Below are 13,478 nucleotides of genomic sequence, written 5' to 3' on the forward strand. Positions count from 1 at the left end.
TTCTGCTGGAGGAGGGTGAAAACAAACCCAGAAAATACACTATGTTGTCCGACACAGTAATGAAGAAACACCCCACAGGTGAAGGATGGGACTGTTGGAGGAGGGGGCCAGTGAGGATGTGGTCAGCCAAGCGTTCTCCAAGGAGACGTAATGAATTGAGGAAGCCAGCCATGTACAGATCTGAAAAGAAGGCTTACTTGTGTTCACTTTCTTCATTCTCCGGGAGCCTATGGTGTAAGGTTTTAAACACAGATGGTGAGCATGTGGCAATAGGCACACTTCAGCCCCCGTAACTTTGATTTTACCAACTGAATGCAAATCTGTTAGGTTATTTACACACAGAGATCCTATAAAATGCCAAGAAGAACCAGAATTCTTCGCAGGATTGGACTGTTTGTCAGGCATAGTTCATCTAAGAAATGAAGGAAGAGACTTAGGTGGAAGTAAGTCGTTTCGTCTCTCATTGGCTTGTGACTGTCACTTACTCATCATATAAACCCAAGATGCCATCCCTGATGAGAACATAGAAGATAGTAGAGACTCCACGAAGACAGAGCCCAAGTAAGTGGTAAGATTGAACTCTACAAAGACAGGAAATGAGATCGTTTTCTTTCTTCATCTCAGTGTTTATTTTTATTACTGTGATATTCTGACTGAGCAACTGATACCTATTTTCACTGTGTTATTCATTCTGCTCTCATTCAGAGCCTCTCTGTTAGTGGTCAGGTATAAATCAAACAGTAGTTTCTTTTTTCTTTCTTCTTCTTCTTCTTTTTTTTTTGTTTTTTGTTTTTTGTTTTTCTTTTTTGAAGGTAGGTGGAGGGGCAGAGGAAGAGGGAGACAGAGAATCTTAAGCAGGCTCCCTGCTGGGCCCAGTGTAGGGCTCAGTCTCACAACCCTGAGATCATGACCTGAGCCGAAACCAAGAGTTGGACGACTAATTGACTGAGCCACCCGGGTGCCCCAAAATCAAACACTAATTTCTAAGAGAAATATAGGTACTGGAGATTTTGAAGGATTTTAAGAGATTTTAAAAGACCCTTTAAGTAGACATTAACATTAAAAAGGCAGTCAGTACTGGAGGAAAAATTCTTTCTCGGAATTTTCCCCACTAATGTTTTCAATGTGTGAAGCAGTAGGGAAGTTCTTCTCTTTTTCTTTCTTCCTTTCTCTCCCTCCCTCCCTTCCTTTTTTCTTTCCTTCCTTCCTCTCTCTTTCTCTCTCCTTTTCTCTTTCTCTCCCGTCCTTCCTACCTTCCTTCCTTCCAAGGTATTTTCTTTATAATATTTTCTATCACTTTAAGGCTCATTTTGTTGAAGTATCCATGTTTTGCCAAGAATTGCATTCTATCATCATTTGGTTTTATAGGTAACTTAAGGCATTTACCCCAGGCTAAGAATTTGAGCTCTCTGCTCCCAAAGGATATTTCAGTTATCCCTCTTGCTTTGGCTTTAACGTGAGACAACCATTTAAAATGATATTTAGTTGGTCTTTGGTGAGAAAAGAAAAATCCTGGCTTGCCAATGCAAAATTATACATTCAGGATTTGACTGAAATCAATATTTCACTCAGTTAACAAAAATGTTTATATTTCTTTATTGTCCTACAATTTAACTCCAACCTGGCAACTTTTCCAGAATCAAACTAGACAGGCTCAGGGACCCTGTGAAGGAGGGAAATCAACATTCTTTACCACCAACTGTTAGCAGGAAATGCAGAGTTGTTGTTTAACGTCATAATGTGCAAGAAGTTCTTATGTAGACAGTAGTAGCTCATGTGATTGTTCTCTAAATCCACTTTTTGTATTTCAAAACACTTCAGTCCATATCATGAGATCACAGACATGGCACTCTATGCCAGTACATTTTGTATGGGTTTAAATATCGGTCAGGTTGAGATCTAGCAAAGAACTGTTAGCAAATTCACAAATAATCTTTGTTTTTATACTTCAGACTCGTAGGTTATTGGATTACTGCTAGGCATATATAAAACCGTATCTGGAATTCTTGAATATGTTTGATGTTCCTTTTATTTAAGAGTAAGAGCTCATATAGATCAACACTTTTATAAGTAAAATAAAGATAAATAGTATTTAGGTTTGGTTTTTTTTTAAATTTTTATTTATTTATTTGACAGACAGAGATCACAAGTAGGCAGAGAGGCAGGCAGAGAGAGAGGAGGAAGCAGGCTCCCCGCTGAGCAGAAAGCCCGATGTGGGACTCAATTCCAGGATCCTAAGATCATGACCTGAGCTGAAGGCAGAGGCATAACCCACTGAGCCACCCAGGCGCCCAGTATTTAAGTTTTGAAGCAAATTGTTAAACGGTTAATACTTAATTCCTTATTTGTAAGTTTTTCTATCCATCAAAAGTACCCCCAAAATTCAATTCCTTTTTTCAGTTGCTTGCTGAAATCTTGAAGGTATGTACCATAGTAAGTGAATATTGGCCTTCTTTGCCAGAGCTGATTTTGGATGCTTATCTCCTTTCTGGCACAGACAGATACTGTTTTACTGTGCGCCTGCAGCAACATACAGATTAGAACATCAGCTCAGTTAAAATGAAATGGTTTTATTATAGCTTGTATTTTATCAATGACTGCATTCAAATTGCCTCTGGGATTGAATGTTCCTGTGTTTTGTGGTTGTTAATCAGTTGAAATGTGCCAGTGTTACATTAAGGAAAAAGAACCACAAACCAGGAGAAAGAAAGGAGCTCCCCAAGATAGCACTTACCAAAAAACCACTATTACTTTCCATGTAAATATTAATACTCAATTAATTAAACAATTTAATTATTTATTAATTTATTAATAGTGAAGTAATTTAATTAATTATCTGGCTGTTTAACTAACATTAAATATTAACTATTTAAAACTAAATCTTTTTGCCTTTAGTGGCTCCATCTGTCTGAGTTCACAGGTGAAAATGTCTATGCAGGGGTTTTATGAGTCATCATTCATATCTTCTTTGAGAAACTGTATCTTATTTTCAAACACAATTCTAAGTGGGTTTTTAATTTATCTGATGAATCAGGAACTTTATTTTAAAGATTTTTATTTTATTTATTTGAGAGAAAGAGAGAGGGCAAGAGCGGAAGGAGGGGCAGAGGGAGAGGGAGAAGCAGACTCTCCTGTTGAGCAGGGAGCCCAATGTGGGGCTCTAACCCAGGACTCTGAGACCAAAATCGGAGCCAAAGGCAGACGCTTAACTGCCTAAGCCACCAAAGCCCCTTGAATCAGGAACTTTAAACCACTTTCTTCAGAGTGGAAAGAAGCCAGTGGTTAGTTTTAGTTGTAAAGGAAAGCATGAAGCACAATCAGCTTACCTTTTTACTTCTTGTCCTATATCATTTCAGGAAACATTTTGCAGCGTTCCCTACATGGGATTCTTAGCACAGAGTGACAGTGGAAGGGCTCAGAAATGAAGCTCACAGTGACAGCATGACACTGGAATTTACCTCGGCCAGGCAAAGAATACTCCGGTCTATTGTGCTGCCTGGTGTTAGTTCTATGTATTACGGGAAGCTGGGATCTAGTTCTGTGTCTTTGTCTCAGTCTGGTCCTGTTAGATCCCCACCGAAATGGCGTGTCTGTTGTATATCTGTGGTTCTGTTTCCTGTGGTTCATCTACACACCTCTAGATGTCTGGTCCTGGACGAAGATCCCATTACCCTCATTACAGGGTTTTTAATATAAGTCTTGCAATCTGGCAGGTCAAGTCCTCTCCTCCTCTTCTCTTAATTTGTCTTGGCTATTTTGGTTCCTAGCATTTCCATTTGAAATTTAGGCTTAGGTTTAGCCACATACTGTCTTGAATTTTAAATACAAATACAAACAATTTTAAATACAAACACAGACTTTGATTACAAATAAGGGCAGTTTCCATTTCATTTCTTACATATGTTGTTTATTGTCTTAACTGAGTTAGCTGGGCCACCTAGGACTAGGTTGAACAGTAAGGCTAATACTGGGGTTCTCTTATTTCTGACGTTAAACAAAATACTTCTATTGGCTCCCCATGATGTATGATGTTTGCTCTAGGTTTTTTTTTGTAGAGACTATTTTTTGGGGTGCCTGTTGTCTTTCATGCATGTAACTAACTACCAATTCAGTTTCTTTGCTGGTTAGTGTTAAATGCAGGCCTTCAGGGTTTTTTTGTTTTTAATTTGAGTGTGTTAGTTTACATATTTCTCAAAATTTTTTCATTTTAAGTGTTCCGATTCAGGGACATAAAGTTATTTGCCAGTTAGCTTATGATTTTGAATGATCCATTTCATCTGCTGTTATGACCTCTTTTGTGTATAATATTAATTTTTGTGACTTTTGCACATTTTCTTTATCAGTTTTACTAGAGGTTTATAATTTGACCTTTTAAAGGTTGTATATAAAAGGGGGCAGGCCCTTGGGGCGCCTGGGTGGCTCAGTGGGTTAAAGCCTCTGCCTTCGGCTCAGGTCATGATCCCAGCGTCCTGGGATGGAGCCCCGAATCGGGCTCTCTACTCAGCGGGAAGCCTGCTTCCTCCTCTCTCTCTGCCTGCCTCTCTGCCTACTTGTGATCTCCGTCTGTCAAATAAATAAATTTAAAAAAAGGGGGGGGCAGGCCCTAGTTTCAAGCAGTGCATCTCTACACAGTCTACCACTTGTGAGGGGATTTTATTCTCCTTTTCTCTGAAGGAGCTACCCTCATGGATGCCACTGCCTTTCAGAATTCAGGGTCCTGTTTTACTACTTTACAGGTGAGGAAACTAAAGCTAGGGACAGGTGACTTGCCCAAGGCCATTCAGATAGTGGCACGGGTGACACCAAAATCACACATTCCCTTTGCCACCGACCTGCTCTGCCCTTGAGCCTGTTCCTCACGGCCTCTCTCGGTGGGAGAGGGATATGTCTTCCCTTCATCCTTTAAACCCATCATCCTCACGGAAAAAAAGGCTTTAACAAAGTGAGATTATTGTAACAGAAATATACTGCTGAATGCAGTAAGAGGGAAAGTGTTTTTAGACACTGTCCTCTTTGGTGATCATTAGCTTACATTGTAAATTTCCTTATCAATTTTCACCATACAAACATTTACCTGGAATTTCTTCTGCTAGTTTTTTATTTTAAGATTTTTATTTATTTATTTGCGGGAGCGAGTACTAGTGAGAGAGCCCAAGCAGGGAGAGGAGCAGACTTCCCACTGAGCAGGGAGCCTGGTGTAGAGCTTGATCCCAGGACCCTGAGATCATGACCTGAGCTGAAGGCAGATGCTTAACTGACTGAGCCGCCCAGGCTCCCCTCTTCTGCCAGTTTTTATGCAAAGGGTTTATAAAATATAAGAAGGATTTGAAGAATCCATAACTGTTTCCAATTACATTTACATTTACTAATTTTTCATATTATAAAAATGTGCACATTTACCCTAAAAAACAAAGAAACAAAAAAAAACCCTAAAACCAAAAGTTCGGGGGCACCTGGGTGGCTCAGTGGGTTGGGCCTCTGCCTTCAGCTCGGATCATGATCTCAGGGTCCTGGGATCGAGCCCCACATTGGGCTCTCTGCTCAGCGGGGAGCCTGCTTCCCCCCTCTCTCTGCCCGTCTCTCTGCCTACTTGTGATCTCTCCCTCTGTGTCAAATAAATAAATAAATAAATAATCTAAAAAAAAAAGTTTGTAGCTATATAAATCAAGAAACCAGACTTGAGCTCAGTAGAAAATATAATTATGCCAATAACTACAGGAATGTGTTGTGCAAGCACAGCTTCATTAATGAGTTATGACTGTTGAAAGGATGTTCTGGAAGGAAAGATAAGCATTCATCAGATGGTCACGGACCTGTGCCAAATCTTAGATTTAAAGATATATTTGCAGAGAACTATAGATAGCTGCCAACTTACGCTAAGGATTTTTTAATGTCTTCTTTACTTGAGTAAAACACAATATAAAATAGCACGTTTTTGCAAATGAACACCAACAACAAACTATCCCTGTGTTTTCATGCAGAATTAGGAGGCAGACACATTCACGTGGCATTTGACCAAATGAAGAAAAGTTATGTTTAATTTTTAATATTGATCATAATGGAGATAAATAAATCTATACATTCATATAATGTTTGTAAGGAAAATACATATCATTTCTTTGTTGCTGAGGAAAAATTGACCTATGACAGCAAAAATCAGTAAAGAAAGGCTGTGTAGGGTGCCATGGTGGTTCAGTCGTTCAGTGTCTGCCTTTAGCTCAGGTCTTGATCCCAGGGTCCTGGGATTGAGCCTGGCATCTGGGGAGCCTGCTTCTCCCACTCCTACTCCCCCTGCTTGTGTTCCTCCCCCCCATCAAATAAATAAATAAAATCTTAAAAAAGAAAAAAGAAAAGTTGTGTAAAATGTTCTTCAAATAAAAACTGCAGGGGCGCCTGGGTGGCTCAGTGGGTTAAAGCCTCTGCCTTCGGCTCAGATCATGATCCCAGGGTCCTGGGATGGAGCCCCATGTCGGGCTCTCTGCTCAGCAGGGAGCCTGCTTCCACCTCTCTCTCTGCCTGCTTCTCTGTCTATTTGTGATCTCTGTCAAATAAATAAATAAAATCTTTAAAAAAAATAAACAAAAACTGCAACCAAGAATGATACTTTTTCCACTCTGAAGGCCTTTTTTTGTTCTTTTGAGATTTATAACAGGTAGATCACAGAATTGTAACCACTATGCTCTTTATTTCCTAGATAAGAATGTTCCCTTTATTGTGATTACATAAATATTTCCTTTTTTTTCTTTCAGAAGGAGCTTACTACTTTACATTTTTTATTGGCTAGTTTTGTACGCTCCTATTTTCCCCACTATTTCTAAGCTTTATTTGGTCCTAACCTCAAATTTGAACTCCTTCTGTGTATATTTCTCCCCCAAAGAATTGGGGCTGTAAATCTTGGAATTTTTGTTAGCTCACTCCAGTGAATTCTTCCCTCTACAGAGAGCACTCCCTCACATAGTGATGTGGGTGGCAGGTGGCATGTGTCACTTGGGTGCAGACAGAGTGGCTAACAGGAGTGGGACGGGGCATGGGAGGTTCAGAGTGACTCTGTTTCTAGCAAGGGGCACTACCTCTACCCACAACACCTAGACAGGGAAAACCAAGGCCCAGAGAAATGTATACCTCTGCAATCACCATCATCATCATTTCTTGGATCTTGAGGGGGTTTAGAGAGGCAACTGGACAGATCTTTGCAGTTATCCTACCATAGATGGGCACTGTGAATGTGCAAACTTGGCAATCTAAGTTTTTATGGTTTGTGTTTGACTTTTTATGTGATGTGCTTTCAAGTATATTTTTTAAAGATTTTATTTAATAAGGGGCACCTGGGTGGCTCAGTGAGTTAAAGCCTCTGCCTTCGGCTCGGGTCATGATCCCAGGGTCCTGGGATCCAGCCCCGCACCGGGCTCTCTGCTCAGTGGGAAGCCTGCTTCCTCCTCTTTCTCTCTCTGCCTGCCTCTCTGCCTACTTGTGATCTTTGTCTGTCAAATAAATTAAAAAAAAAAAGATTTTATTTATTTATTTGAGAGAGAAAGTGAGAGTGCACGAGCCAGGGGGTAGGAAGAGAAGCAGACTCCCTACTGAGCAGGGAGCCTGATGTGGGGCTCGATCCCAGGACCCTGGGATCATGACCTGAGCCGAAGGCAGAAGTTTAACTGACTGAGCCACCCAGGCATCCTTGTGATGTGCTTTCAGATAGAATTTTGAAATTTCAGCTCAACTTTTCTTTCTAATGTTCCTTTCATATCTTTGAAAGACTTCCTTAGCAGAGAATGAACTATTTATACTTACCACTTAAAAATAATGCCGTATGACTTCTATTCATGTAATCACTACAATTATTTTTTATTTGTGGTGTACTGTATTCACAGTGTTTATTCTTGACCATAGAATGAATCCAAAGTTATTATTGCCAATAGCTAATAATCATTAAGTGCTTAGCATTGTGTTAAATGCTTTACGTGTATTACCTCATTAAGTCTCCAAATCCTTATTAGTATCTCTATTTACAAGAAGTGGACTTTGAAATTCAGAGAGATTTTGTTCATTAGCCCAAAGATACATAGCAACTAAGTGGAAGAGCTCAATTTCAAATGAAAATGTTTCTTTCTCAGTTGTAATTATAAAATTACAATACATGCTACTACTATTGCTTAAAATCTTTAAGTGTTTATAAACTAAGAACATGAGATGAAACAAATCACAGAAAATTCAAAAGATTATAACGACCGACAGCTGCCCAATGTAACCACTATTAGCAAACTCTTTGAAATTTAAGAGAAGTTGCTTTCTGTCTTCCTTGCTCCCTTACAGAAGAAATAGAGACATAGGCTCACCATTGCCCCTCCCAGCAAAGGTCACCCAGATGGGCTATGTTTGTATGGTGCTAGCAACCTGATAGAACCCAGCAGCATGGAGGCAGAGAGAGAGAGAGAGAGTAAGAGCAATGTTTCCCTAAGTCTTTGATTCCCAGAGGGAAATGCCAGGGATGAGAGAAGAGAGGGGACAGCCAGCTCGGGTTGGCAAAGCTGGCTCACATTCCCCTTGCACATAACCTTGTTCTTGAAATCTTTATCCAGCTGTCCTCACAAACTCATCTGTGTCACCAAAGCAAACAATAAACCAAATGCCAAAGTACAAGTGAGTAAAGGCAGGACAAGAACAGCTTAAATGGAAAGTTTTGGATGCTATCCTCTGATGGTTGGTGTATAGATAGTCTCCCACTATGAATTCTTTCATAAGTAAAATTTGAGTCTGGTTATTTCACTGGAATGTTCCAGCTAGTTCTTTTTTTTTTTTTTTTAAGATTTTATTAATTTATTTGAGAGAGAGAAAGAGCAGGACCTATGGAGGAAAGGGACAGAGGGAGAGGGAGAAGCAGACTCCCCATTGAACAGGGAGCCCGATGTAGGACTTGATCCCAGGACTCGGAGATCATGACCTGAGCCAAAGGCAGACACAGATTGAGCCACCCGGGTGCCCCATTCTGCTAGTTCTTAAAGAGAGAGTCATGATCTTATTTCTGTCAAGTTTTTCCCATATTTTATTAGGATTCAGGTCTTGAAATATTCTCTAATATTTCCAGTTACCTCAAAAGACGGCATGAATGGAGCGCCTGGGTGTTTCAGTCAGTTAAGTGTCTGCCTTTGGCTCAGGTCATGATGCCAGGGTCCTGGGATTGAGCCCCTCATCAGGCTCCCTGGGAGCCTGGTTCTCCCTCTGCCTGCTGCTCCCCGTGCTTGTGCTCTCACTGTGTCTGTCAAATAAACAAAATCTTAAAAGAAAAAAAAGATGCCATGAAGTTTTGAAAAAGTCCCCAAAGGAAAATGTTGATGAAACATCTCTAGAGGTCTGTTAAAATAATCTTCCAATTTTTCCTTTTCCAGAATCACACCATGCCAAACTACAAACTCATTTATTTTAATATGAGGGGGAGAGCGGAAATTATCCGTTACATATTTGCTTATTTGGACATAAAATATGAAGACCACAGAATAGAACAAGCTGATTGGCCTGAAGTCAAATCAAGTAAGTGTCACAAGTAACAGTTTATGAAAATGTAGGGAAAATATGTCTCCAAAACTTTCTGTTTTTCCTCAGGGAAATGAAAAAATAGACGTTTTAAATCTCATGTTGCTTTACATTGAGAAGCAGCAGTTCAGACAAGTTAAATAAATGCTATGTGCCCCATATTTTCCTATTCAAGGTGAAAACACAAACCTCACAGAAGAAATATAGAGAGATAAACAATAAGTTTTGTCATGAGAGCTGAAAGAGAGAATACTGAAGTGAGTATTCTTGACAATTCAAACGGATGGGCATGAAACAGATATCTCCAGCCTTCTGACAAGGGATCAGATATGCTGTTCTAACAGAAAACCAAACTCAAAGTGGCTTAAATAACAAGAAAATTGTATCACTTAACCGAAAATCCAGAAATAGGACAGATTTCAAGAGATGACTTTATTCATTTTTCCTCCTCTGTGTGTTGGCAGCATCATGAGACTAGTAGCAATAAGTTTGCAGCAATTTCTGCCCAACAGCCTTGAACAGTAACATCAAGAGGTATATGAGAAAGAGAGAAAGAGCACTGTTTCCTTAAGTGTTCCCAAAAGAGGACATGGGGAGTTAGGAGAAGGGAGTTGGGGAAAATTGGAAGGGGAGGTGAACAATGAGAGACTATGGACTCTGAAAAACAATCTGAAGGGTTTGGAGAGGTGTGGGGGGGTGGGAGGTTGGAGGAACCAGGTGGTGGGTGGGTATTAGAGAGGGCACGGATTGCAGGGAGCACTGGGTGTGGTACAAAAACAATGAATACTGTTATGCTGAAAATAAATTAAAAAAAAAAAAAGATTAAAAAAAAAAAGTGTTCCCAGAAGAATGAAACAAACAAACAAACAAACAAACTCCCGGAAGACCTTGGCAAACTCGTCATGTTTCACTGACTCAGACTGGGTCACATGTCCATTTCTGAACCAGTCACTGACCAAGCAAATAGGAAGAACCTTGAACCATCTAGTCTACCTTAGAAGTTGGGTTTGGAATCACTTTTCATAAAGTATATGACTGTTCAAAAGAAGGGTGAATATGTGAACAAAACTGGGATGTTTGATCCAATGAAAATATGCTAGTTAGCACTCAGGACAGAGGGGAAGGATCAGAAATATTATTATGTTAAAAAGTGTGTGGCTCTCAGTAAGTTGTAAGTCATCCTCCGGGTGTTAGTTTTTTATCTTTTTTAGAATGAAGAAAGGATAGATGAGCTAATTCTTTGTCCATCGTGTCTGCCTAGAAATACTAACTAAATATTAATTATTTGTCTAAAAGTCACATATTTGTGTTGGGATTATTACAGATTTGCATAAAGATAAAGCTGAAGAAAACAACTTGAGTCTTTGAAGACTTTTGAGCCCCTGGTGGATTTCGTTTAATTTCTCCAGTACAGCTTCATGAGATATATTATTGTATCTATTTTATAGTTGGGTTAACTATAGCACACAGAATTTGTGTAATTTTTCCAGGCTTACAGTCCTAGCAAGGTAGAAATATTTTTCAAACACAGGTCAATTTCATACAGTTACCCAAGTTATTTACACTAGATAATGCCAATAACACTAATGATAAGTGGCATATTAACAATACATATTGCCACATGCCTTTTAGAAGAATGAGTTCCTTAAAAATCCACTCTTTTGCTTATTAGAGAACTCTTCCCTAGTGGGCTAGAATATGTTATTTCCTGTTCTCATGAAACTTTCTCATTATCCAAACTTTCCAAACCCTGCTATCAGAATTTGTACATAGGATTTTTAATTCTGTCTATATAAAGTAGGTGAAATTTAATTTTATCCATTAATTAAGATGGATAACAAGCTGCAAAGATGGTACATATAACAAATTCCACCTTCTCATTTTTAGATATAAATTCTTTGAGTGCCTCATACCCTATTCTATCTTGACTTTTCATTATGTTATTGAAAATGGAATTACTGTATTTTCATAGATTTTACAGTGGGAAGGGATCTTAAAGTTCACAATGGTTAGTATATATATATATCTCCAATGCTTTAACAGTCACCCAACATAAGTGGAATTTAAGAAACAAAATGGACATTTGGGAGGGGATAAAAAGGAAAGAAAGAGAAGGAAACAAACCATGAGAGCCTCTTAATGACAGAGAAGATTTGAGGGTTGATGGAGGGATGTGGGTGGGGGATGGGCTAGATGGGTATTGAGGGATTAAGGAGGCGCTTGTGATGATGAGCACTGGGTACTGTATGTAAATGATGAACCATTGAACGCTACTCCTGAACCAATATTGAACTGTAGGTCAACTACCTAGAATTTAAATTAAAAACAAAACGAAACAAAAACAAAAACCAGACACCCAACACAAAAATGAACTAAAGAGGATAGAAATTTATTTCTTTTGCATATAATCGCAAGCTGATGTGGAAGTTCTGCTCCACAGAGTTGTCAAAGATTAGGTTCCTTCTTTTCTGTTGATCCGCCACCCTGAGTTGGTTCTTATTTACATAGTGTAAGATGGTCCCGTCTCCTTCCACATTCCAGCTCACAGGAAGTGTGAGAGGGAAAGAGGCACATCTCTTTCTTGCAACCGCATGACCAGAGAGTTTTATACCTCACTTCTGCTTATAGCCCCTTGGCAAGAAATTCTTCACACACTACTGCAAGGGAAGCCAGGAAGTGCTGACTTTATTGCTTTGAGAAAAAAGGAAAAACTAAATGTTAAAAACAGTTTATTACAAATTTTAGCTGGCCTCATCTCTTATCTGATTTAGGAGTGCTCTCTGGTATTTGAAACCCTCTATGATTTCCCCTCTGTGATAACCTAGAGTAGCACTGGATATTTCTATTAAAAATTCTTCTAGAGGAGGAGTCAAGATGGTGGAGAAGTAGCAGGCTGAGACTACTTCAGGTATCGGGAGATCAGCTAGATAGCTTATCTAAAGATTGCAAACACCTACAAATCCAATGGGAGATTGAAGAGAAGAAGAACAGCAACTCTAGAAACAGAAAATCAACCACTTTCTGAAAGGTAGGACTGGCGGAGAAGTGAATCCAAAGCCACGGGAAGATAGACCGCGGGGGGAGGGGCCGGCTCCCGGCAAGCGGCGGAGCAACAGAGCACAAAATCAGGACTTTTAAAAGTCTGTTCCGCTGAGGGACATCACTCCAGAGGCTAAACCGGGGTGAAGCCCAGGAGGGGTCAGCGTGGCCTCAGGTCCCGCAGGGTCACAGAAGGATCGAGGGTGTCTGAGTGTCGCAGAGCTTACAGGTATTAGAACGGGGAAGCCGGCTACAGAGACAGAGCAGAGGAGTACAAGTTCTAATCTCGGGGTTACCTTGAACCGGTCGCAGGCTCGGTCAGCTAGGAGCGCGGCCGGAGGCCAGGGTGACGGGAGTAATTGGGCGCTGTTCTCTGAGGGCGCACTGAGGAGTGGGGCCCCGGGCTCTCGGCTGCTCCGGGCCGGAGACCAGGAAGCCGCCATCTTCATTCCCGCCCTCCGGAACTCTACGGAAAGCGCTCAGGGAACAAAAGTTCCCGAAAGCAAACCCGAGCAGATTACTCAGCCCGGCCACTGGTAAGGACGGTGCAACTCCGCCCGGGGCAAAGACACTTAAGAATCACTACAACAGGCCCCTCCCCCAGAAGATCAACAAGAAACCCAGCCAGGACCAAGTTCACCTACCAAGGAGTGCAGTTTCAATACCAAGGAGAGCAGCGGAATTCCAGAGGAGGAGAAAGCAAAGCACGGAACTCATGGCTTTCTCCCAATGATTCTTTAGCCTTGCAGTTAATTTAATTTTTTTTTCTTTTTCAATTTTTTTTCTTCTTCTGCTAAATTTTTTTTAACTTTTACCCTTTTCTTTTTTAACGTTTTTTAACTAGTTTATCTAATATATATATATATATATATATATATATATATATATATATATTTTTTTTTTTTTTT

The 13,478-nt window shown here is 40.1% G+C and overlaps 1 protein-coding gene across 1 annotated transcript in view; it reads left to right on the top strand.

Moving 5' to 3' along the window:
* Positions 1 to 227: 227 nt before the first annotated feature.
* Positions 228 to 13,478, top strand: part of LOC111157708 (hematopoietic prostaglandin D synthase) — a 34,961-nt gene continuing 21,710 nt past the window's right edge. Inside the window, exons 1-2 of the mRNA XM_022519347.1 lie at positions 228 to 561; positions 9,387 to 9,528. Of these exons, the coding sequence (XP_022375055.1) occupies positions 9,396 to 9,528 (133 nt within the window). The 5' untranslated portion in view covers positions 228 to 561; positions 9,387 to 9,395. The remainder of the gene's footprint in view (positions 562 to 9,386; positions 9,529 to 13,478) is intronic.

The sequence above is a fragment of the Enhydra lutris genome, unplaced genomic scaffold (assembly GCF_002288905.1).
Source record: "Enhydra lutris kenyoni isolate GAN:26980312 unplaced genomic scaffold, ASM228890v2 scaffoldscaffold3, whole genome shotgun sequence".
In the NCBI taxonomy this organism is placed as follows: domain Eukaryota; kingdom Metazoa; phylum Chordata; class Mammalia; order Carnivora; family Mustelidae; genus Enhydra; species Enhydra lutris.